Consider the following 25033-nt stretch of genomic DNA (forward strand, 5'->3'; position numbering starts at 1 on the left):
GTAGTAGCTGACTCCATACGTGGAAAAAGGTTCTCATGGTCAACCCCTAATCATCTTGTACACCTCTATCAAGTCACCCCTAAACCTTCTTTTCTCTAGTGAAAACAGCCCCAAGTGCCTCAGTCTTTCCTCATACGGTTTTCCTTCCATACCAGGCAACATCCTGGTAAACCTCCTCTGCACCCGTTCCAGTGCCTCCACATCCTTCCTATAGTATGGCGACCAAAACTGCACACAATATTCCAGATGTGGCCGCACCAGAGTTTTATACAACTGCATCATGACCTCAGGACTCCGGAACTCAATTCCTCTACCAATAAAAGCCAGTACGGCTTATGCCTTCTTCACCGCACTATTTACCTGGGTGGCAACTTTCAAAGATTTGTGTACATGGACACCAAGATCCCTCTGCTCATCCACACTACCAAGTATCCGACCATTAGCCCAGTACCCCATCTTTTTGTTACTCTTACCAAAGTGAATCACCTCACACTTAGCTACATTGAACTCCATTTGCCACCTTTCTGCCCAGCTCTGCAGCTTATCTATATCCCGCTGTAACCTGCCACGTCCTTCCTCACTGTCTACAACTCCTCCGACTTTCGTATCATCTGCAAACTTGCTCACCCAACCTTCTAACCCCTCCTCGAGGTCATATATATCTTAGGGATACCAATTATGATTAGTAGTTCTGGTTATTTTATTTGTCTTACCTTATTGTATTTAGAGCTTAAAAATGTGTTGCTGGAAAAGCGCAGCAGGTCAGGCAGCATCAAAGGAGCAGGAGAATCGACGTTTTGGGAATCCTGAAGAAGGGCTTATGCCCGAAACGTCGATTCTCCTGCTCCTTTGATGCTGCCTGACCTGCTGCGCTTTTCCAGCAACACATTTTTAAGCTCTGATCTCCAGCATCTGCAGTCCTCACTTTCTCCTTATTGTATTTAACCAACCACAGCATCTCGACACTTGCCTAATTACAATATCCAATGTCAATAGAGTACAGTTTTTTGTCATGACTGTTATCTTGAACACTGACTTGTGATCTCTGCATTGTTGTCAAAGTTCCTTATTTGTCTCTACATTGTCAAAGTTTTACTTTGTCGAATATCTTTCTGGCTTTTTGCAGTTAGCATCCTGTATTCTGCTCTTGTCAACATTTTCTCTTCCAAGTCTGTGCTGAGGATTTCATGAGAAACTTCAAGAGTGTGGTGAGACTGTGGAACTCACTATCGTAGTGAGTGGTTGGGGTGATAAGAAGGTTAGCTGAAAATGTGTTGCTGGAAAAGCGCAGCAGGTCAGGCAGCATCCAAGGAGCAGGAGAATCGACGTTTCGGGCATGAGCCCTCATGCCCGAAATGTCGATTCTTCTGCTCCTTGGATGCTGCCTGACCTGCTGCGCTTTTCCAGCAACACATTTTCAACTCTGATCTCCAGCATCTGCAGTCCTCACTTTCTCCTAGAAGGTGATAATGAGGGTAAGCAAGCCAATACAAATAGAACATAGAACATAGAACATAGAACAATACAGCACAGAACAGGCCCTTCGGCCCACGATGTTGTGCCGAACTTCTAACCTAGATTAAGTACCCATCCATGTACCTATCCAAATGCCGCTTAAAGGTCGCCAATGATTCCGACTCTACCACTCCCACGGGCAGCGCATTCCAAACATTAACCACCCTCTGTGTGAAAACGTTGCCCCTTAGATCTTTTTTATATCTTTCCCCTCTCACCCTAAACCTATGCTCTCTAGTTCGGCGACCAGAACTGCACACAGTACTCCAACTGTGGCCTAACCAAAGTCCTGTACAGCTGCAACATCACTTCACGACTCTTGAATTCAATCCCTCTGCTAATGAACGATAATACTCCATAGGCCTTCTTACAAACTCTATCCACCTGAGTGGCAACCTTCAAAGATCTATGTACATAGACCCCAAGATCCCTCTGTTCCTCCACCTGACTAAGAACCCTACCATTAACCCTGTATTCCGCATTCTTATTTGTTCTTCCAAAATGGACAACCTCACACTTGGCAGGGTTGAACTCCATCTGCCACTCCTCAGCCCAGCTCTGCATCATATCTAAGTCCCTCTGCAGCCGACAACAGCCCTCCTCACTGTCCACAACTCCACCTATGATTGTCATTATCACCAGATTCACAGCACAGTGAAATTAAAACACACAATGTCCCTCAGAATTTCTCAACTCTTCCTAGTCGGACTTGAAGAACAGATCTTGCACACCAAAACCATAATTTAAACAAAAATTAACAATTTTAATACTGCAACTTTACTCAGGCAAAGTTAAACAAGATAATCTAATTAATAGCAATGATTTAAACTATTATGCCCCCACCATCTCACAGACAGAGACTTAAGGGGTAAATTAAAAAAGAAAATAAAGAAATGACCAATTCAACCAGCTTCCAACAATCGATTCCCAAGTTTTTGTGCAATTCTTGGACGATGAGTCGTTCACACGCACATAACTGTATATCTAATTTCAAAGTCACTGCCGAATGCGAATGGTTGTCCCAATGCACTCAAATACTTCTTACAGAGTGCGACTCATTCTCAGAAAAAGCCAACAGTTCTTTAACTGGACAGAAAAAACTAGAGAGTAGTAGCTTCTGGGCTCAACATGCCGCAGCTCCCACTGGAAGCAAAGTTGGATGGAGGGAAGTTCAGCAGAAAACAAAAATAGCTTGTATATCTATTTCAAAGTCACTGCCGAATGCGAATGGTTGTCCCAATGCACTCAAATACTTCTTACAGACTGCGACTCATTCTCAGAAAAAGCCAACAGTTCTTTAACTGGACAGAAAAAACTAGAGAGTAGCAGCTTCTGGGCTCAACATGCTGCAGCTCCCACTGGAAGCAAAGTTGGATGGAGGGAAGTCCAGCAGAAAACAAAAATAGCTCACCGACTGTCCCACTGCACCCACTGTCAGAACGGGCGGGAGTTTCAGTCCTGAGGGTGACCCACAACAGCATCACCAGTGGAATCCGATTGTTGGGAGCACTGGTGCCCCCGCAAGTTGCAGGTCAACAAAAACCTTCACCTGCACTAGGGGCTGGCAAATGGCCTCTCAACAGTGTGGATCCGCCAGTGCCTCAGGAGATGGGAAGAATTGCTGAAGGCCTTCCTGCACTCGGGGCAGGGGAAGGGCCTCTCCCCAGTGTGGACCCGCCGATGCCTCAGGAGATGGGAAGAATTGCTGAAGTCCTTCCTGCATTCGGGGCAGGGGAAGGACTTCTCCCCAGTGTGGACCCGCCGATGCCTCAGCAGGGTGGAGGAATGGCTGAAGGCCTTCCCGCCCTCGGGGCAGGGGATGGGTCTCTCCCCCGTGTGGACCCACCGGTGGGTCAGTATGGTGGAGGAATCACTGAAGGTGTTCCTGCACTCGAGGCAGGTGAACGGTCTCTCCCTGGTGTGACTGCGCCGATGAGTCTCCAGGACAGATGGGACACAAGCCTTTCCTGCAGTCACCACACTTCCACGGTTTCTCCACGTGGCAGAATTCCTCGGGTTTCTCCATGGCCGAAGTTTCAGCCGCACACAAATGTGTGTGCAGCCGCTGCCGTGAATTCCTCTTTCCAGGCCGTATAACTGTTAAAGGCTCCACACTCAGGGCGCTGCAAAGATAAGGTGTCATCTAGTCCCACTGATGCTGAAAACGTACTAGAACAGGGACCAAAAAGCTTGGCTCCTTCTCACAGAATCATAGTCGAAAATTATTGCGGTCACAATGGATTGATTGACTGTTAGACATTGAAGTGAAAGTGAGGACTGCAGCTGCTGGAGAGTCAGAGTCGAAAGGTGTGGCGCTAGAAAAGCACCACGGATCAGGCAACATCCGAGGAGCAGGAGAGTCAACGTTTTGGGCATTAGCCCTTCATTTGTTGATTTTTAAATTTTCGTCTTCAGATCTCCAAATACTCTGTACAAAGTGATTACAAAAGTCATCACTGTCAGTCCATGGTAGAAATTATATTTTCTGCAGAACTTTTTATTTGCCGTTGCACAAAAGAAAGCACCATCCCACTTTCTCTTTTCCTCTGTTCTCACAGATCCTGACTGTGATACTTCAGGATCTTACAGGAATAGGAAAGCCAAACGTCAAGACTGACATCTCTTTGAATTTTGGATAATTCCACCTGAAAGTTAATATCTTTCACGACATTGGCGATACTGCTGAGAGTGAGCATGTCTGATTTTGTGAAGCAAAAACAAAGTGTGTTAATTCAGGATGAACCTACAATGCAGCTTCTTGAGAAATAACCAGACATGAAATGGTTAATGTCGGGGGGTGGGGAGGCTTTTTGATCGTTCAGATGCTCTGTCTTTCATCACCATCCATGGCTGATCATTCATCTAAATTATCTTTCCTGCACATTTTTTTCATGACTTCACCTGATGAAAGGGCTTGTGATTTCAAACAAACCTGATTTGAAGATGCCAATGTTGAACTAGGGTGTACAAAGTTAAAAATCACACAACACCAGGTTATAGTCCAACAGATTTAATTGGAAGCTCGAGCTTTCGGAGCACTGCTCCTTCATCAGGTGGTTATCGAGTATAAGATCGTAGGACACAATTTATAGCAAAAGTTTATAGTGTGATATAACTGAAATTATATATTGAAAAAGACCTAGGTTGTTTAAGTCTTTTAGAATGGGCATGTTGGTTTCAGGTCTTTCATATGTAAATCCCAGAACTTCCTTAAAGTTACATTCTCAAGTGGGCTTTAACAATAGGTGTCATGTTGGCCCAGATAGTGCATTGAAGGTGCACTGTGTGAGGCTGTCTGTGCCCCAATGTTCCGACTGATTCTAATCCAAAAAAGGATTTATAGAATCTTACATGGATTCATGCAGTTTTTGAGCAAAATAAAATGTAATTCTGCAAGTACAAATTCACCCCACAAACTTATATGAGTGTTAAAAATCACACACCAGTTTATAGTCCAACAGGTTTAATTGGAAGCACACTAGCTTTCAGAGTGACGCTCCTTTCGAGCCCTCCACTATCACCTGATGAAGGAGCGTCGCTCCGAAAGCTAGTGTGCTTCCAATTAAACCTGTTCGACACCCCAGTCGAACACCGGCATCTCCAAATTATATGAGTGTGTGTGTGTGTTGGGGGTGGGGAAGATGGGTGTTGTGAGAGAATATGTGTATGTGTGAGTGTAAAAACACATAAGTCTGTGAGAGGTTGCGTGTGCATGTGGAAGTGGATGTGTGTGTATGAGAGAGGGTCTGCATGAGTGTCTGTAGGTGTGTATGTATCTGTAGGTGTGCCTGTGTGCAGCGCAGTGGGGTCACCTGTAGTGTGACTTGAACCCAAGGTACCGGTTGATGCTATCCCCATGGACACCGAACTTGGCATATCAGCCTCTGCTCGCCTACTTTGCATTGTTGCCTGTCCTGATGTCCGCTTGGAGGATGGCCACCTGGAGGTCCGAGGTGGAATGCCCCGGACCGCTCAAGTGTTCTCGGACTGGGTCTTTTAAAATTTATAATTTCAGTTAAATCAGACGGAAACCTTTTGCTATAAATTCCGTGTCCTATGATCCACAATCTACCACGGTATCCCTCGAGCCCATTGTAGTAAATCGGGTCCTCTCCTGTTGAATGAATGAATGAATGAATGGGAGCGGAAAGGGGCGGAGACTCTGACGTTTGTGCGAACCTCTCCGCCAATCCCAAAGTTCGGTGCGGAGGAATCGGTGAACGACAATCTGGGGAGTGTGTCAATGCCGGCCGCCATTGGTCAGGTGGAGTAAGGTGCGCTCTGATTGGAGGGAGCGTGGATGACGCGCGTCACTGAAGGAGGAGACGGAAAGAAGAAGAAAAACAAAGATGGCGGCGCGAGGCTGCGGTTTTCTCATCGACTCAGCGGGCGGTTTCTGACGGAGGGAGGGGGGCAGACAGGCATCGTTTACCTCAGAAAATACCTTTAAATACATTTCAAATTAAAGCCGGAACTTTTCAAACAAAAGTTGTGAAGTAAAGGAGAGAGTCCCCGTTGGGGTTAATTGTTTATTTTTGTATAATTCCCGGGGCCCGGGAAGGGGGAGGTGACGGTTATTTACATTAAAACCGGAGGGTCATGTCAGAGTGTTTGTTTATATTGAGCAGGTGTAGGTAAAATACACTCCCTGGAGGGGCACCTTCTGTGATGCTGCATTTCTTGCCTTCTGCCCTTCCCCCATTTGTTATCTCCCATCCTGATTTTACATTCTTTTTGGTCAAATTTAATTTCATATTAATCAGCCTTGGTATTCACTGTGTGTTATTAACTAATCTGTTGGATTATTGTAAGACAAAATTAATGGTGTATTTTCATTTCTGATGTCTGAGTTTGACATTGAATGTGCTGGTGTGAATACCAGTCAGTTTTGAAAATAAATCAAGAACTTGTGCTTTTTAACAAAAAGAGTTTACTGATATTGATGGCATTGCCTCCTTTTGAGGAGGATGATTCCAGTCTGACCAACAAACCATTTCATGCAGTCACCCACTTTAATTAAAGTTTTTTAAAAAATAATTCTGGCAGGCTAAGATTTATACAACCCAAAATATGGTTGGTAATCATGTGTATTCTTACTGTAACAGAAGGCATTGTGTGGCAGTTTGAGACTGAAACTTTGTTGGAAAGAATGTAGATTGATGAGGAAAGTCAAAATGGCAGAGTCTGAGGCCACATTCTATCAGCCTGGCTTGATTGCATGAGTCGTCGTTCTTCAAAAGCGCCTTCCAAGCCATGACCTCAATCACCAAGAACAGACACATGTGAGCACAGCATTCCGACTGCAAAATATATTGCATTGTTTCTTTGTTATTGACCAAAATGCTGGAACTCACTTCTGAACATTGTTGCAGACCACATTTTATTTGTGAAGCATTTTAAGAGGCAGCTCAGCACCACTTTTTCCAAGGTCAGTTTGGGAAGAGTTGTTGGCACAACCAATGATATTCACATCTCATGAAATAATAAGCAAAGACCCCAGGCTGTTGGAGGCTGTTAGCGTGGATCAAGGATTGGCTAACTAATGACACAGTTGTGATAAGGGGCATAATCAGGATGGCAACTTGTAACTGGTGGTGTACCACAGGGATCAGCGCTGGGGCCAATATTATTTACAATATGTATATGAATTACTTGGATAAGTAAAGTGAATGTACTATTGCCAAATTTGCAGAAGAGACAGTTGATGGGGAAGGCAGGTGATGAGGATGACATGAAATATCTGGAGAGGGATGTTGACAGGTTAAGCAAATGATCGAAAGCTTGGCAGATGGGAAAATGAGGTTATGCAGTTTGCCAGGAGGTGAAGAACTGAATATTAAATGGAGAAAGCTGCAGAATAGAGGGATTTGGAAACTCGCATCCACGAATCACTTCATCCAGGTTCAGTGAGTAATAGGGAAGGCAAATGGGAGGTTGGCCTTTTCAGTCGAGTATAAAAGTAGGGAGGTTATAGTGAACCTATGTCAGCCACCAGTCAGTCCACAACTGAATACTGTGAACAGTTTAGGGCCCTTTACCTAAGGAAAGATATATTGGCATTGGAGGCAGTCCATAGAAGGTTGACTGTGATGATATCAGGTATGGAAAGAATGTTTTATGAGGAGAAGTGAATAGGTTGGGTCTGTGCTTGTTAGAAGAATTACAGGTAACCTTATTGTCATGTACAAGATTCTGAGGACACTTGACAGGCCAGATGTGAAAAAGTGCATGAGTCGAGGACCAGAGGAAAAAAACCTCCAAATAAGGGATTGCATTTTAGGAAAGATAGGAATTTCTCCTGAAGGCAGTCAATCTGTGGAACTTGTTAGTACAGAGGGCTGTTGAGCCTGGGTGCATTCAAGGCTGAGATAGTTTTTTTTTAAATCAGTAAGCAAATTGAGGATTATGGGACAATGGCAGGAAAGTGGAGTTGATGTTTACCAGAATAATCATGATCTGAGTAAATGGCAGAGTTGACTCAATGGGCTGAATTGAATAGTAAATGATAAAGGGGAAAAGGATACAACTGGCAATTACGGGCCATTCAGTGTTGGGAAACTTAGAGATTGGAGGGAGTTGGTGGCATTTTGGCCTTGTTACTGGAATTAATATCTGGAGTTTCAAATTGATACTGCTATGGCCCCGATACTACATGCCCGCCTCGATATTCAGGATGCAATCCTTGTCATCCTGAAGCCATACCTCTGTAAGGAGTCTCAGATCATAATTATTCTCTTCAACCTGTGCAGCAGATTCATTCACTTTTGTTACGATGCAGCACACATTTAAATACTGACCTTTTATTTTTTGTGATCTTTAGAATCTAGCTTTGATTGCTGTTACATTTATTCTCCTTGTCCCTTTCTATCGTTCTCTGACGTTCAGTTTCCACATCACTACATTGTTCACCTTGATTTGGGTTGGCCATGCTAAATTTCCCATTGTATCCAAGAATGTGCAGGTTAGGTCGGTTAGCCATGGGAAGTGCAGGGCTATAGTTTCACAGAAATAGAAGGACTAAGCTATGCTCCTCCTACCTGCATTATCTCGATGACCTTTAATTCCCCTATCCTGCAAAAACCACCGAACTGTGTCTTGAATATACTTAATGATGCTGACTCTACTGCTTCTTTGGGCAGAGAATTCCATCGATTCACTACTGTTCGGGAAAAGCAGTTCCCCCTCATCTCTGTCCTAAATCTCCTCCCCTTAATCTTGAGGCCTAGTCTCAGCCACCAGCAGAAATAACCTGATAGGGTGGGTCTGTGTGGCATGCTCTTCGGAGTGGTCAGTGTGGACTTGATGGGCTGAATGGCCTGCTTGCACACTGTAGGGATTCTATGATTTACTGCACTTGTGCTTGCCCTGGATCACAGCAGCCAGAACCTGCCACCTTCTGCAGATTGAAAGACAAGTCCCACCCTGTCCTCTAGTATGTGTTATCTAACTGCTTGATCGTTTCTAGTAAATACAGCCCACACCACCTGCTGCTGCCAGTAACCTTTACAATGCTGATGAAACAATGCAATACCTGCAGTGCTGAAAATGGTAAGGCTTCTAACGACATCAGTTACTGATTTACCGCTTCTTCTGATGCACAGCATTGGAAATACAATGTTGGACGCTCAAAGAAATGAGAAGTTTAAAACAAAAACCCATCAAACACTTCACTAGGCTCCCCACTCAGCACATATCACCTACCACCGTTAACATTAAAGCACTTCAACCCCACAGTGCAATGAAGTCCCACTTTCCACCAAAATCACAGATGTACTCTCAGTTGTCTCACAAATGAAAGATTTCATTGCAACTTCTACTCCCAGTAAGGGTAAAACATCTTTGAAAGCTGCTCTGAAAGTCCAGTCTTCACAATAATACTTCTGCTTTCACTGAAGATGATTAGAGTCATACAACCCGGAAACAGACCCTTCGGTCCAACTCATCTACGCCAACTAGATATTCTAAATTAATCTAGTCCCATTTGCCAGCACTTGGCAAATGGGACTAGATTATCCCTCTAAACTCTTCCCATTCATGAAACCATCCAATGCCTTTAAAATGATGTAATTGCACCAGCCTCTTGGCAGCTCATTCCATATACGCACCATTCTCTGTGTTAAAATGTTGCCCTTCAGGTCCCTTTTTAAATCTTTCTGCTCTCACCATAAACCTATATCCTCTTGTTTTGGACTCCACTACATTGGTGGAAAAGATCTTGGCTATTTACCCTACTATGCAACTTCTTTTAGGTCACCCCTCAGCCTCTGATGGCCCAGGGAAAATATCACCAACCTATTCAGCCTCTCCCTCTAGCTCAAATCCTCCAACTCTGGCAAAAGCCTTGCAAATCTTTTCCAAACACTTTCAAGTTTCACAACTTCTTTCCTATAGCAGGGAGACCAAAACTGAATACAGTATTCCAAAAGTGGCCTAACGAATGTCCTGTACAGCCACAACAGAACTTCCCAACTCCTATACTCAGTGCTCTGACCAAGAAAGGAAAGCATACCAAATGCCTTCTTCACTATCCTGTCTACCTGCAACTCCACTTTCAAGGTCACTCTAGGGTCTCTTTGTTCAGCAACACTATCAAGGACCTTACCATTAAGTGTAAGCATCCTATCCTGATTTGCCTTTCCAAAATGTAACATCTCATATTTATCTAAATTATACTCAATCTGCCACTACCTGGTTCATCAGCCCATCCAATCAATTCTAATTTATATTGAACTTTCTTTCCTCTCTCCATTCCCTAAAAGCTGAAAATCTCCACCTCACACATTCTCACTTTGTTGAACCTAATCCCTGCTGTACCACATCCTGAAGGGTCTGGTTCATGCTGATTAACAGGCCCACACTCCGGAGGGATCAAATTGAAACATACAGAATACTGAACGGCCTGGACAGATAGGATGTTAAGAAGATGTTTCCATTGAATGGATAGACTCGAACTTGAAGGCTTAGCCTTAGAGTAAAGCCTTAGACCTTCTGGAATGGAAATAAGGAGAAACGTCTTCAGCCCGAGAGTGGAAAATCTGTGGAATTCACTGCTTCAGAAGGTTGTGGAGGCCGGTTCACTGAGTATACTTAAGACTGAGATAGATAGGTTCTTGAGTATCAAGGGGATCAATGGTTACGGAAATAAACCAGGAGAATGGGGTTGAGAAACTTATCAGCCATGATTGAATGGAGGAGACCTGATGGGCTGAAGGCCGAATTTCTGCTACTACGTCTTATGGGTCTCTTGCTTTACTGGACACTGAGAGAATTGGGAGCAGGAGTAGGCTATTTGATCTTTCGAGCCTGCACCAACATTGAACAGATCATAACTGGATATGAATATGCCTCCATCTAGGTGGAGAGGCTGGGACATATTTCACTGGAGCATAGGAGTTTGAGAGGAGATCTTACAGAGCTTTATAAAATCCTGAGGGGTATAGATGAGATGAATGGCAGGTCCTTCCCCTTGGGTGGGGGTTTCAAGATTAGGGAGCAAATTTTGAAGGTAAGAGGAAAAATATTTTTAAAAGACATGAGGTGCTCCTTTGTTTTGAAACACAGAGTGGTTTGTGTGTGGAACCAATGTCAAGAGGAAGTGGTGGATGCAGGTACAGTTACAAAATTTCAAAGACATTTGGATAACTACATGAATAGGAAAGGTTCAGAGGCATATGAACCAAACACAGGCTGGTGGGACTAGTTTGGTTTCAGAACATAGTCAGCATGGACTAATTGGACTGAAGGGTCTGTTTCTGTGCTGTATGACTCTGTAACTGTTCTATACTGGTTTTAAAACCATTTTCTTGCCTTTCTCCATAACCATCCACTTCTTTCTTGTTCAAAAATCAGATGAACTCAGCATTGAATATATTTAATGACCCCCAAACTGGAAGAGATCCCTACTTCTGAACTCAATTCCTCTTGCTATAACATTCCACTTGCCTTGCTCATTGCTGCATCTGTCTGACAACTGGCATTGACTGGTGTAGGACACTGAGGACCCTTTGTACATCCACACATCATTCCTGACGAAGGGCTCGTGCCCGAAATGTCACTCTCCTGCTCCTCAGATGCTGCCTGACCTGCTGTGTTTTTCCAGCGCCACACTTTTTGACTCTGATCTCTAGCATCTGCAGTCCTCACTTTCTCCACATCCCAATATATTCCCATTTAAACCATGCGCTTTCTTTCTGCCTTTATTTTCCACAGCAAGGACTATAATTTCACATTGTGGTACTGCATTTTCCATGTGTTTGCCAATTGAAGCACAGTCCTGGACCAAATTTTCCAGAGTCTGTCCCCTCCCTGGATTCACTCCGTTTCCCTTCCGTTACTGGCATTGACTGGTGGAGAAGGACACTGAGGACCCTTTGTACATCCGCACAGCATTCCTGACGAAGGGCTCGTGCCCGAAACGTCACTCTCCTGCTCCTCAGAACCCCAGAATGAAAAAAAGAGGGTAAGAAAAGAGTGCCGTACTCATAGATGTAGGACAAAGGAAAGCAGTTTCAGTCTGGGGTGAAACTCAATCTTCATTCTGAGAAAGGAACCGCAGCAACTTCATAAACTAATGATCAAATTTCCACATTTCAGACAATGGTGGGGAGTCTCTGATTGTCAGGAGGACCAAGCTCCTTCCGGTTCTCCAGGGCTCCCCATTGGTCCAATCAAAGTTGCATGCAGTTTCCTTGAATACCAAGGGGATACGCAGATTTTTGCTGACACCAGTGAACATGCGCAATTCTTGTGGACACTGAGGAACATGCGCAATATACTCTCTGTGGTTGACGGTGTTGACGATAGATGACCTCAGGAGAAAAAAGGCTCGAGCGACATTTTTTTTCCTTTTGCATTTTGTCTGGATACTCAACTTTTGTTGATCTTTTTCCCGTGTAGAGAACTCCCACACTGGAGGGGATAGGTTTCGGGTGAGAGGGGAAAGATTTAAAAGGGTCCTAACGATTTAGAAAAAGAATGTGAAAGTTAATTCCCCTCAAAAATTGCCCTCTTTTATGGCCTGAACAAAATATATTGTTCACAGACTATTAATCACTGAGTAGGAAGGATGTTGTGAAACTTGAAAGGCTTCAGAAACGATTTGTAAGGATGTTGCTTGGGTTGGAAGGTTTGAGCTTCAAGAAGAGGCTGACCATAATTCAGTTACATTTAGTTTAGCGATGGAAAGGGAGAGGTACATGTCACAGGGCAAGAGTTATAGATGGGGAAGGGCAATTATAATGCCACTAGGCAAGACTTAGGCATGGAATGGAATAGCAAAATGTAGGGGACGGGGACAATCAAACTGTGGAGCTGCTTTAAGGAACAAATATTGCGTGTCTTTGATAGGTATGTCCCTATAGAGTGGTGGACAGTGTGGAAGAATGTTGCAGGTTGCAGGAGGACTTGGATAAACTGCAGAATTGGGCTGAGAGGTGGTAAATGGACTTCAATGCAGATAAATGTGAGGTGATTCACTTTGGGAAGAATCAAACAGGAAGGCAGAATACCAGATCAATGGAAAGATTCTTGGTACTGTGGATGTGCAGAGGGAACTTTGTGTCCACATTCATAGATTCCTGAAAGTTACCACCCAGGTTGATAGTGCTGTTAAGAAGGCATACGGTGTGTGAGGTTTTATTGATACAGCGATTGAGTTCCGGAGCCGTGATGTCATGCTGCAACTATACAAAATGCTAGTGTGGCCTCACTTGGAATACTGTGTATAGTTCTGGTCACTCCATTACAGGAAAGACGTGGAAGCATTGGAAAAGGTGCAGAGGAGATATACCAGATTTTGTCTGGTCTGGAGAGAGGTCTTATGAGAAAAGGCTGAGAGACTTGGGTCTGTTCTCATTGGAGAGAAGGCGGCTAAGAGGGGATTTAATAGAGACATACAACATGATCAGAGGATTAGATAGGGTGCACAGTGAGTGTCTTTTTCCTAGGATGATGATGTTGGCTTGTACGAGGAGGCGTACCTGTAAATTCAGGGATGATAGATTTAAGACAAATGCCAGAGGAAGATTCTTTACGCAGAGTAATAAGGGCGTGGAATGCCCTGCCTGCCAATTGTAGTTAACTCAGCCACATTAGTGCCATTTAAACATTCTTTGGATAAGCACATGGATGATGATAGGATAGTGTAGGGGGATGGGCTTAGATTAGTTCATAGGTCGGCGCAACATCATCGAGGGCCGAAGGGCCTTTTCTGCGCTGTATTGTTCTATGTTCTATATTCTACTCCCCCTGCGATGGCACGTGAACTCGCTGGTGCCTCTGCAGGTGGGAGGAGCGGGTGAATCCCTTCCCACACTGAGAGCAGGTGAACAGCCTCTCTCTGGTGTGAACCAGCTGGTGGGTCCGCAGGCCGGAAGAATCAATGAATCCCTTCCCGCACATGGAGCAGGTGAATGGCCTCTCCCCAGTGTGAACACGCTGGTGGGTCAGCAGGATGGAAGACTTGATGAATCCCTTCCCGCACTGAGAACAGGTGAACGGCCTCTCCCCTGTGTGGACCCGCTGGTGGGTCAACAGGGTGGAAGAATTGATGAATCCCTTCCCACACTGTGAGCAGGTGAATGGCCTCTCCCCGGTGTGGACCCGCTGGTGGGTCAGGAGTGCAGCTGACTGAGCGAACCCCTTCCCACACACTGAGCAGGTGAACAGCTTCTCTCCTGTGTGGAGGCGCTGGTGCGTCTGCAGGTTTCCCATCTGACTGAATCCCTGCCCACACACTGAGCAGGTGAATGGCTTCTCCCCAGTGTGGACCCGCTGGTGGATCAGGAGAGTAGATGATTGAGTGAATCCCTTCCCGCACACATGGCAGGTGAACAGCCTCTCCCCAGTGTGTACCCGCTGATGGATCAACAGTCCAGATGACTGAGCAAACCCCTTCCCGCACACAGGGCACATGAATGGCTTCTCTCCCGTGTGGACCCGCTGGTGCGTTTGCAGGTTGCCCATCCGACTGAATCCCTTCCCGCACATGGAGCAGGTGAATGGCCTCTCCCCAGTGTGAACACGCTGGTGTCTCACGAGGTGGGATGCTTCAGTGAATCTCTGCCCACACTGAGAGCAGGTGAACGGCCTCTCCCCGGTGTGAATGCGTCTGTGGTTTTCCAGTGCCGATGGGGAAGGGAATCCTTTCCCACAGTCTCCACATTTCCACGGTTTTCCCATGGGGGAAGCTTTACTTGTGTTGCCCAGGGTTTGAAATTACAAACAGAACGGGTACACAGTCTCTCCCCACCGTGAGGAGTGAGATTTTTATTCCCCAAGCTGAGGAAATGGCGTGAAGCACTTTTCACAGTCAGCACACTGAATCTCCCTCACTCAGTTGTCTCCGTATTCTTCCTGCCACACCAGTGTCCAAAACCTCTCAAGCAGACAAAAGCAAACATTTCTTCTTGATTCGAATCCCAATGAATCAAGTGGCTCTGTCAGAAGTCGATGTATCAATTGCTTTCAAATTTCTTTCCACGTGACGTCCTGTGAAAAAAAAATCACTAAAGTAAGTGATCACGGTCAGTACTGTTAAATGAACACAACATAGTTGGCAATTCCTGTAGATTGCTAGATGCCTGCTGATCACATATTATCCAGGACACAGAAACCTGAAAATCCTCATGCAGCCAGATAGGCTTAAGTGTGAATGGAGGAAAACTTCATTTAGGTGACAATAACATGGAATAAACTGCCTACAAAAGGTGCTGGAAATGGAGCTGAATCAAGGACATGATAATGAAATATCAAGACTGTTTAAGAAAGCCAGTAAAGTTGCTGAATGACTTCCTGCTATCCTAATAAATTTTAAAAATGACAAGAAATAAAGGACGTAACTCCATTACTACATTAGAAGATGAAGAATAATTTTATATCAATGTGCCAATCCCTTAAATACTGCTCAGTTCCATGAGAAACTACCCCTTTAATTGCGAACATAGAGTCATGGAAACAGACTTTTTGGTCCACCTTGTCCATGCCAACCCGATATTCCAACCCAATCTGGTCCCACCTGCCAGCACCCGGCCCAAAATGCGTTTTAAATGTTGCAATTGTACTAGCCTCCACCATTTCCTCTAGCAGCTCATTCCATACATGTTCCACCCTCTGCATAAAAAAGGTGCCCCTTAGGTCGCTTTTATATCTTGCCCCTCTCTCCTTAAACCTATGCCCTCTAGTTCTGGACTGCCCCCACCACAGGGAAAATACTTTGTCCATTTACCCTGTCCATGCCCCTCATGATTTTACAAACATCTATTAGGGTCACTCATTAGCCTCCAATGCTCCAAGAAATGTTCCACACTGTAAGTAATCTAATCTAATCTAATCTTAAAAAAAAACAGCCCCAGTCTATTCAACCTCTCCCTATAGCTCAAATCCTCCAACCCTGGCAACATCCTTGTAAATCTTTTCTACCCCTTTCAAGTTCCACAACATCTTTCCGATAGGAAGACCAGAATCGCACGCAGCATTCCAACAGTGGCCGCAACATGACCTTGCACATCCTGTACTCAATACTCTGACTAATAAAGGAAAGCATACCAAACGCCTTCTTCACGATCCGATCTACCTGCAACCTGAGTAAAACAAAACTTTCACCTCATTGTGTGCCTAAGTGGTTTGCCATTACTTTTAAATTCTGGTCCCTGGTTCTAAAATCCCAAAACAGGAAACATCTTATCTGAACCCACCCTGTGAACTCCTTTAAATATTTTGTGGGTTTCATTGAGTCTAAAGACTGTCTGAGGACAGCCCTGCCAGCCTGAGAACAAGTCTGGTGAACCTTCATCACATTTCTCTGTGCGAACCAAGACTGCACATAGTAATTCAGGTGCAGTGCAACCAAGCTACAATACAATTGATGCAAGACTCCATTACCTCTCCACTCAAATCCTCTTGTGGTAAATACCAAAATAGATTGATGTACCTGCATAATAACCCTCAGTGACTTATCAACAAGGAAACCTTTGATGCCTTTGTATACCTACACTTTTCAGCCTCTTCCAAAAAGTGGATAATCCCACATCTGCCACATTATATTCCATGTTTTCAATTGATTTCATTGCTCACCATCACAAGTGTGATTCAGCGCCATTATTGACTAAGCTGACCAACTCAGTGTCAGGGAGCAAGACTTTGCCACATGACTTTGCCCTCACCAGTCTACCTGTCAGAGGCACACATCCACACCTGAGATGAGTCGGATAGATTTCAAATAGATACATCAACTCAAAACAAGGTATCATGATGAGTTGATGAGCGTCAGCAGCAATACTGGACTTAATTATCATCTAAGATAAAGCTGCTGATTTGATTGTCACCCCATCCACCATCTTCAACATCCACTCTCTCTGCCATTGATGCTCATTTATAGGAACATGTATTACCCTACAAGATTCAAAGCAGAAATTCACCATGGCACCTCAGCGAATACCTTCCAAACCCATGAACACTTCCATCTGGAAGGACAAGGGCAGCAGGTGCATAAGAATACCATCACATGCAGGTTCCCCTCCAATCCCCATACCAGTCTGACTTAGAAATTTAGCACTGGGTCAAATTCTGTAACTCCCTCAATAACGGCATTGTGGGTCTACAGACAGCACGGAAATACCAATACTGTGTTGCGGTCCTTCGAGACCGTCAAAATGCATTCTTGAAGGTAGTTTGAGTTTGCATATGCCTATAGCCAGGACTGTCCAGCAAGACTTCAACAGTCCTGATAGTAACCATAAAATAGAGAGGGGACCCAGCTTGGAAAAATGTTGGTATTGACTGGAAGAAGTCAGCTTGGAGTCTTAACATGTAGATGCCCTGGTGTGGAGGCCAAGGAGGAGCTTACAAAAGCTGTCTGATTTGCAGGAGACTGATGGAGCCTACAGGCGCACACAATCAAAATGGAGAAGGAAACAGGTTCATAACTCAGTTAAATACAACTGCTTAGGATACAACAGCCACTCAGGAGTGAGGAAGAAGAAAGAGTTCATAATTGGAGGCCTGACCCGGACAGAGGAAGAAAGGGGGTCATGACTTTTTTGTTAAAATATTCATTCAAGGGACGAGTGTGTCACTGGCTGGACCATTTATTATCCATCCCTACCTGCCCAGAGGTCAATTAAGAATCAACTACACCATTAGTGGTCTGGAGTCACATGTAGGCCAGACCAGGTAAGAATGGCAGATTTCCTTCCCGAAAAGACATTAGCAAACCAGGCAGGTTTTTTTGATCAAAGAATCCTTTTCTAGGGTGCAAACTGTATACATGCCAAACTGAAGTAATACACAAGGAAAATATCTTTAAGAGGGACAAGAGAGCATCTGAGCACCTTTCGATAGTCTGCTCCCTCCCTGGATTCACTCCAGTTGCTACAAGTGAAAAATGCTTCCCCCCCCTTCTCGCTCCCTCCCAGGGTGAGGAATGGAAAGGGTGACACATTGCTTTGCTCCCAGATATTGCCCAGGGGGAGGGAATTTCATCAAACTGACAGGGCTATTTCTGTATTGTGACATCCACAATGGGGGGGGGTGGGGCAGACAGCGGGCCCGCACTGCACCTGTGTTGCCTTGCAGCTGAGGCACGTGGGGAGGGGAAGCCACTTTGCAAACTCCCTTTGCTCTTCTCCAAGTCAATGCAGTTTGAGTTCATGGGTTTAACTTTAACTTTAGCCTCACACTCACAGAAAATCTCCTCCTCTGTGAATCCAACACTTTACTCCCCCCTACAATCCATGAAAATAGCGATTTGAGCAACTCCAGAGTTGGAGATGCTCCCATACCTGCTCTCAGGGGTTTGTAAAAACAATTTATTTTATGAACCATTTCAATTCAACCCCATCCTTGCCATTCAAATACTAATTTTACACAGAGGGTGGTTCATGTGTGGAATGAACTGCCTGAGGAAGTGGAGGATGCGAGTACAATTAAAAGACATTTGGATAAGTACATTAATAGGAAAGGTTTGCAGGGATACAAGCCAGGAGCAGGCAGGAGAGACTGGTCTAATTTGGGATAATGATTGGTACGGACTGGACTGAAGGTCTGTTTCCATGCTGTATGACGCATTGGCAGATCCATAGTTCCTTGAAAGTTGAGTCGCAGGTAGACAGGGTAGTGAAGATGTTTGATACACTTCACAGGACATTAGTTAGGCCATTTGTGCAATTCTTCTACCAGTGATCCCACCCTCACACACCATACAACATAGACGGTGACTAAAATTGATGGGACACAATTAAATCATAAAATATTTGAAATGCAGAAAGAGGCCATTTGGCCCATTGAATGCATTGAGTATAGGGGTTGGGAGGTCATGTTGCAACTGTACAGGACCTTGACAAGGTTACTTTTGGAATATTGCATTCGATTCTGGTGTCCCTGCTATAGCATAGGAAGGATGTTATGAAACTTGAGAGGGTGCAGAAAAGATTGACAAGGATGTTGCCGGGGTTAGAGGTATAAGTAGAGGCTGAATAGAATGGAATGGGGCTGATTTCTCTGGAGCGTTGGAGGCTGACGGATGACCTTATGAAGGTTTATAAACTCACAAGGGGCATGGATAGGATAAATAAGCAAGGTGTTTTCTCCAGGATGGGGATGTTCACACCCCTAACCTATGCTCCCTGGTTGATTTAAAAGGGATCTAAAGGGCAACCTTTTCACACAGAAGGTGAGCTGCCAGAGGAAGCGACCAATAAAATACATTTAAAAAGGCACCTGGATGGGTATGCGAATATGAAGAGAGATGGGCATGCGAATATGAAGAGAGATGGGCTAAATGATGGCAAATGGAAGTAGACTTCCCAAAAGATATCTTGCCAGCATGGAATGTGTTGGATTGAAAACTCTATTTCCATCCTGTCTATCTCTTTGTCTACTTGATAACATATGCTTTATTTCCGTTGATGTAAATACAGTCATAGAGATGTACAGCATGTAAACAGACCCTTCGGACCAACCCGTCCATGCCGACCAGATATCCCAACCCAATCTAGTCCCACCTGCCAACACGCAGCCCATATCCCTCCAAACCCTTCCAATTCACACACCCATCCAAATGCCCCTTAAATGTTGCAATTGTACCAGCCTCCACCACTTCCTCTGGCAGCTCATTCCATACACGTACCACTCGGTGTGTGAAAAAGTTGCCCCTTAGGTCTCTTTTATATCTTTCCCCTCTCACCCTAAACCTATGGCCTCTAGTTCTGGACTCCCCAACCCCAGGGAAAAGACTTTGTCTATTTATCCTATCCATGCCCCTCATAATTTTGTAAACCTCTATAAGGTCACCCCTCAGCCTCTGACCCCAGGGAAAACAGCCCAAGCCTGTTCAGCCTCTCCCTATAGCTCAAATCCTCCAACCCTGGCAACATCCTTGTAAGTCTTTTCTGAAGCCTGTCAAGTTTCACAACATCTTTCTGATAGGAACGAGACCAGAATTGCATGCAATATTCCAACAGTGGCCTCACCGATGTCCTGTACAGCCGCAACATGACCTCCCAACACCCATACTCAATACTCTCACCAATAAAAGAAAGCATACCAAACGCCTTCTTCACTATCCTATCTACCTGCGACTCCACTTTCAAGGAGCTATGAACCTGCATGTTGGCAGCCGCTCTACGAGAACTGACGGCTCCCAGTTCCGGTAACATGTAGAGTGAGTATAAGCCAGACCCGTTGTAAGTATGAGACCTGGTTGTGGCGGCGCTGCGGGGAATAAAATGCTCATATTCTAGCAGACTCGCCTCTTGGTCGTTTGTTCTGTGTCAGACTACTCTCCTACGAACCTGACCTTGAGAATTTTTTAAAACAGTGTATAAGTCCTACTAAGATTTGCTTTCCCAAAATGCAGCACCTCGCATTTATCGGAATTAAACTCCATCTGCCACTTCTCAGCCTATTGGCCGATCTGGTCAAGATCCTGTTGTAATCTGAGGTAACCTTCTTCACTGTCCACTACACCTCCAACTTTGGTGTCATCTGCAAACTTACTAACTGTACCTCTTATGCGCGCATCCAAATAATTTATGTAAATGACAAAAAGTAGAGGACCCAGCACCAATCCTTGTGACACTCCACTGGTCAAAGGCCTCTAGTCTGAAAAACAACCCTCCACCACCACCCTCTCTTATACCTTTGAGCCAGGTCTGTATCCAAATGGCTAGTTCTCCCTGTATTCCATGGGATCTAACCTTGCTAATAGTCTCCAACCTTATCAAACACCTTACTGAAGTCCATATAGATCACATCTACTGCTCTGCCTGCAACAATCCTTTTTGTTACTTCTTCAAAAAACTCAATCAAGTTTGTGAGACATGATTTCCCATGCACAAAGCCATGTTGACTATCCCTAATCAGTCCTTGCCTTTCCAAATACATGTACATCCTGTCCCTCATGATTCCCTCCAACAACTTGCCCACCACCGACGTCAGGCTCACTGGTCTATAGTTCCCTGGTTTGTCCTTACAACCCTTCTTAAACACGTTTGCCAACTTCTAGTCTTCCGGCACCTCACCTGTGACTATCGATGATACAAATACCTCAGCAAGAGGCGCAGCAATCACTTCTCTAGCTTCCCACAGAGTTCTCGGGTACACCTGATCAGGTCCTGGGGATTTATCCATCTTTACCCATTTCAAGCTGGGCACTAATAGTTAGATGTAAGAGAGAGAGAATTCCTCAAGTCGGGCAATATAATAATCCTGGGAGACTCCTATTTCTGGTTTACTTCCTAATGAACAGACATCAAGCACAAGCATTATTTATTTCTAATTTTATTTCATTCTTCTTGTTTTATTCCCTGCTACGATGACACTGTGTCTGGATGGTTGACAGGCTGGGAGATTGTGGGTTAGGCCTTGACTGAATGTTTTATTGCCTCGGAAGGTGTAAAAAGGGGGTCAAAGTTTAGCAGAAATCCAGTAGAGCCGAGAACAGGCCGACATCTTACTCTGTGGGAAAAGGGAGATTAGAGGACAGAGAAATCAGGACCTGAAATCCGAGCTGACACTAGACTATCGTGTGATCAATGCTTTGATGAGCAGTACCAACCCTCTGCCTTTACCGGAGCTTCCCATTTGACTACCCCCTCGATATTCAGGAGCCAATTCTAGTCATCCTGAAGCCATGTCTCTGTAAGGAGTCTCAGATCATAATTATTCTCTTCAATGTGTGCAGTCAATTCATTCACTTTGCAGCACATTGAGTGCCATACTCACAGATGTTGGACAGAGGAAAGATATTGCAATCTGGACTGAAGCTCAATCTTCATTCAGAGAGAGAGAGGAGCAGCAGCTGCAGACGCTCGTCGCCCAACTTCCGCATTCGGACAAAGGGTAATTCTGATTGGCAGCACTACCAGCTTCTTCCGGTCCGTCCAGGGCTCCCCATTGGTTCATGAGAAGGTCGCAGTCGTATCAGCGGACAGCTAAGAGCATGCGCAGGTTGTTTTGCTGACAACGGCGCACATGCGCTGTGTTTACTGACACCGAGAAGCATGCGCAGTATGCTCTGTGGAGGCACTCGTGTAACTTTAGATTACATTACAGTGTGGAAACAGGCCCGTCGGCCCAACAAGTCCACACCGACCTGCCGAAGCGCAACCCACCCATACCCCTACATTTACCCCTTACCTAACACTACGGGCAATTTAGCATGGCCAATTCACCTGACCTGCACATCTTTGGACCGTGGGAGGAAACCAGAGCACCCGGAGGAAACCCACGCAGACACGGGGAGAACGTGCAAACTCCACACAGTCGCCTGAGGCGGGAATTGAACCCGGGTCTCCGGCGCTAGCAGGAGGGGAAAAAAAAAGGCTGGAATCAGACTTTTATTTTTTTCAATTTGTATTTTGTCTTTTCTCCAGGGTAGAGGTAGTCCAAAACTAGAGGGTGGGGGAAGACTTAAAAGGAACCTAAGTGGTAACTTTTGCATGTCGAGGGTGGGTGCGTGTTTGGAATAACCGGTCAGAGGAAGTGGTGGAGGCTGGTACAATGACAACATTTATAAGGCATCTGGATGGTACATGAATAGAAACGGCCGAGAGAGATATGGATCAAACGCTGCCAAATAGATCACTCGGTTAATTTAGGATATCTGGTCGACACGGACCGAAGGGTTTGTTTCAGTGCCCTACAACTCTATTTCTCCATTGTCGGAGTCAATTTCACAAGACTACAAATAGGCAATTCACCCATTAAAGCCTGTCCTCAAATGTGGCCTAACCATGCATATTTGAATGCAGATTTTTTTAAAAATTGAACATGATTTCAGACTTTAATGATGTTTCTGAATATGTCATTTGAGGTATTCTCAATTTCTTGAGTACCCCCATGTCTCAGGGAGAGTCATCACCATTCTCTCTCTCTCTCTCTGAAGGACTTGATACAGCTGCAACCTCCCTTTCCAGCTTCTCCAGTCCTGAGCACATCGGTTCCCAAGTCTTCGCATCAGATACACACTGATGCCATCTGGCCTCCTGCTGCCAACTGCACAGAATGGAGACAGTAATGGTAACTGCTTAATCATTTCTAGTGGCTGAGCAGAGACTGATAGCCAAGTTCGGTCCCCATGAGAATGGCCTCAACCAGGATTTTGAGTTCATGTCACACTACAGGTGACCCCACTAGACTATACACTCACACTAAGCACACATACTCTCTTACATTCTCACAATCACGCAGACTCTCTCCGACACATGCACAGATGTACCTACCCCACACTCCCCCATGCAAACTCCCTCTTTATATTTATATTATATCTTATATTTCATCACACACACACACACACAACCAAGCATGCACATTCTCTCTCTGCTGAACGCTAACATACATAAGTGTGTGGGATGAAGTAGCATTTACCGAATAACTTTTGCAGACATTTTATTTTGTTCAAAAAGTGCACAATCTGCAGCAGTTAATGCAGGCAGTCAGTCAGTCAATGTAATATTTTACAAATTCATACTTTGGAAATAAAACCAGTCTGACTCAAGGTTGGGATACACACAATGCATTGTCTGAGCTGTAATAACCTTTTTGAAAATATATAAAACCTTAGGTTACATCAAGAATGTGACTTAAAAGAAGTTCTGGGTTTTACATATTAATGAACCAAAACCTGCAACCCAATCTAAAAATTGAAAGACCTAACAGCAATCAAGGTTTGTTCAATAGATACTTTCAGCTGCATGAAACTATGGTCTTGTGACATAAATTCTATGTCTTATGATCCTGGTCCACAGCTACCCAAGGAAGGAGCAGCGCTCCGAAAGCTCATGCTTCCGAATAAACCTACAGAACGATAACCTAGTGTTATGTGATTTTTTAGCTTTGTCCACTTCACTCCAACACCAGCTTCTCCACATCATTTCTAGGGAATACAGCTCACACGTGCCAGTGGTGCCAGTAAACTTTACAATGCGGATAAAACGATGCAGTTAAAACATAACACTGATACCTATAAGCTAAACTAACTAGGTTTTAATAACCCAGGAGTAGGATATCAGCTCTTCAAGAGCCCTCTCAGGCTACTCTGCTGTACTGTCACAAAGTGGCTTCCTTTATACAAAAAGTTTACAAAAACACCATGTTCTTAGATAGATAACAGTGAAAGACAATCATTCATAAGGAAGAGAAATTAATTGACAGGTCTGTGCGCGCTTGATTGATCACTCCTACAGGCCCTGAGCCATTCATTAGGTGGGAAAAACAAATCCAGCCGAGTAAGGAGTCTGCTTGGTGAGATAAGTTCCTATCATAAAGAGGTACCAGACTGAGCTAATTGAAGAGTTCATAAGGTAACTGGGTCTGTAGATCATGAAGGAACAAAAATGGCCTTTGCAGTGATATATACTTCTTGTCAGATGTGAGAGTTTAAAGAGAGTTTAAGGGTTACTGCGGATTATATCTGCCATAAATGCTGCTGGATGTGAATCTTATCAAATCGAATGGATCGGTTGGAGAGACAGTTAGAAGCGATGAGGAATTTGCAACAGCAACAGTATGTGATGGATGGCAGTTATAGGAAGGGGGGAAAGTCTCAGATACAGTCACATAGATGGGTTAACTCCAGGAAGAGTAAGAAAGGTAGGCCCTTTAGGGCAGGAGTCTTTTGTGGATATACCCATTTCAAACAGGTATGCTGTTTTGGAAAATGTAGGGGGTGATGGATTCTCAGGGGAACGTAGCACGAACAGCCAAGTTTCTGGTATTGAGACTGGCTCTAATGCATCGAGGGGTACGCTGCAGCTTCTAAGAGATCAATTGTGTTAGGGGATTCCAAACATTGACTGGGACTGCCATAGTGTTAAAGGTTTAGATGGGAGAGGAATTTCTTAAGTGCGTACAAGACAATTTTCTGATTCAGTATGTGAATGTACCTACTAGAGAAGGTGCAAAACCTGACCTACTCTTGGGAAATAAGGCAGGGCAGGTGACTGAGGGATCAGTGGGGGGAGTACTTTGGGGCCAGTGACTATAATTCTATTCGTTTTAAAATAGTGATGGAAAAGGATAG

The 25033-nt window shown here is 44.6% G+C and overlaps 1 protein-coding gene and 1 long non-coding RNA gene across 2 annotated transcripts in view; one reads left to right on the top strand and one right to left on the bottom strand.

The window, feature by feature from the left end:
• The window catches only part of LOC122543563, a 17473-nt gene extending 13050 nt beyond the window's left edge, over window positions 1–4423 (top strand). The window contains exon 3 of the long non-coding RNA XR_006310099.1: window positions 4074–4423. This is a non-coding gene — a long non-coding RNA (uncharacterized LOC122543563). The remainder of the gene's footprint in view (window positions 1–4073) is intronic.
• On the bottom strand, window positions 2748–15522 carry LOC122543528 (zinc finger protein 239-like). The gene is made up of 3 exons (XM_043682324.1): window positions 13757–15522; window positions 3346–3424; window positions 2748–3176 (listed from the first exon to the last, which is right to left on the bottom strand). Exons 1-3 carry the CDS (start codon window positions 14692–14694, stop codon window positions 3117–3119), a joined length of 1077 nt encoding a protein of 358 aa, XP_043538259.1. The 5' UTR covers window positions 14695–15522; the 3' UTR covers window positions 2748–3116.
• Between the last annotated feature and the right edge of the window lie 9511 nt (window positions 15523–25033).

Source organism: Chiloscyllium plagiosum, chromosome 44 (genome assembly GCF_004010195.1).
Source record: "Chiloscyllium plagiosum isolate BGI_BamShark_2017 chromosome 44, ASM401019v2, whole genome shotgun sequence".
Classification (NCBI taxonomy): domain Eukaryota; kingdom Metazoa; phylum Chordata; class Chondrichthyes; order Orectolobiformes; family Hemiscylliidae; genus Chiloscyllium; species Chiloscyllium plagiosum.

What these genes read in the sequence shown, in the direction of transcription:
- LOC122543528 (XM_043682324.1), bottom strand. Translation starts at nt 14,694, where the DNA reads ATGGGAAAACCGTGGAAATGTGGAGACTGTGGGAAAGGATTCCCTTCC. An exon ending in CACGTGCCATCGCAGGGGGA is followed by an intron (nt 3,425 to 13,756) that starts GTAGAATATAGA and finishes CACCAGGGAGAG; the next exon opens with ACCGTTCACCTGCCTCGAGT. An exon ending in ACCGGTGGGTCCACACGGGG is followed by an intron (nt 3,177 to 3,345) that starts GAGAGACCCATC and finishes TCCACACTGGGG; the next exon opens with AGAGGCCCTTCCCCTGCCCC.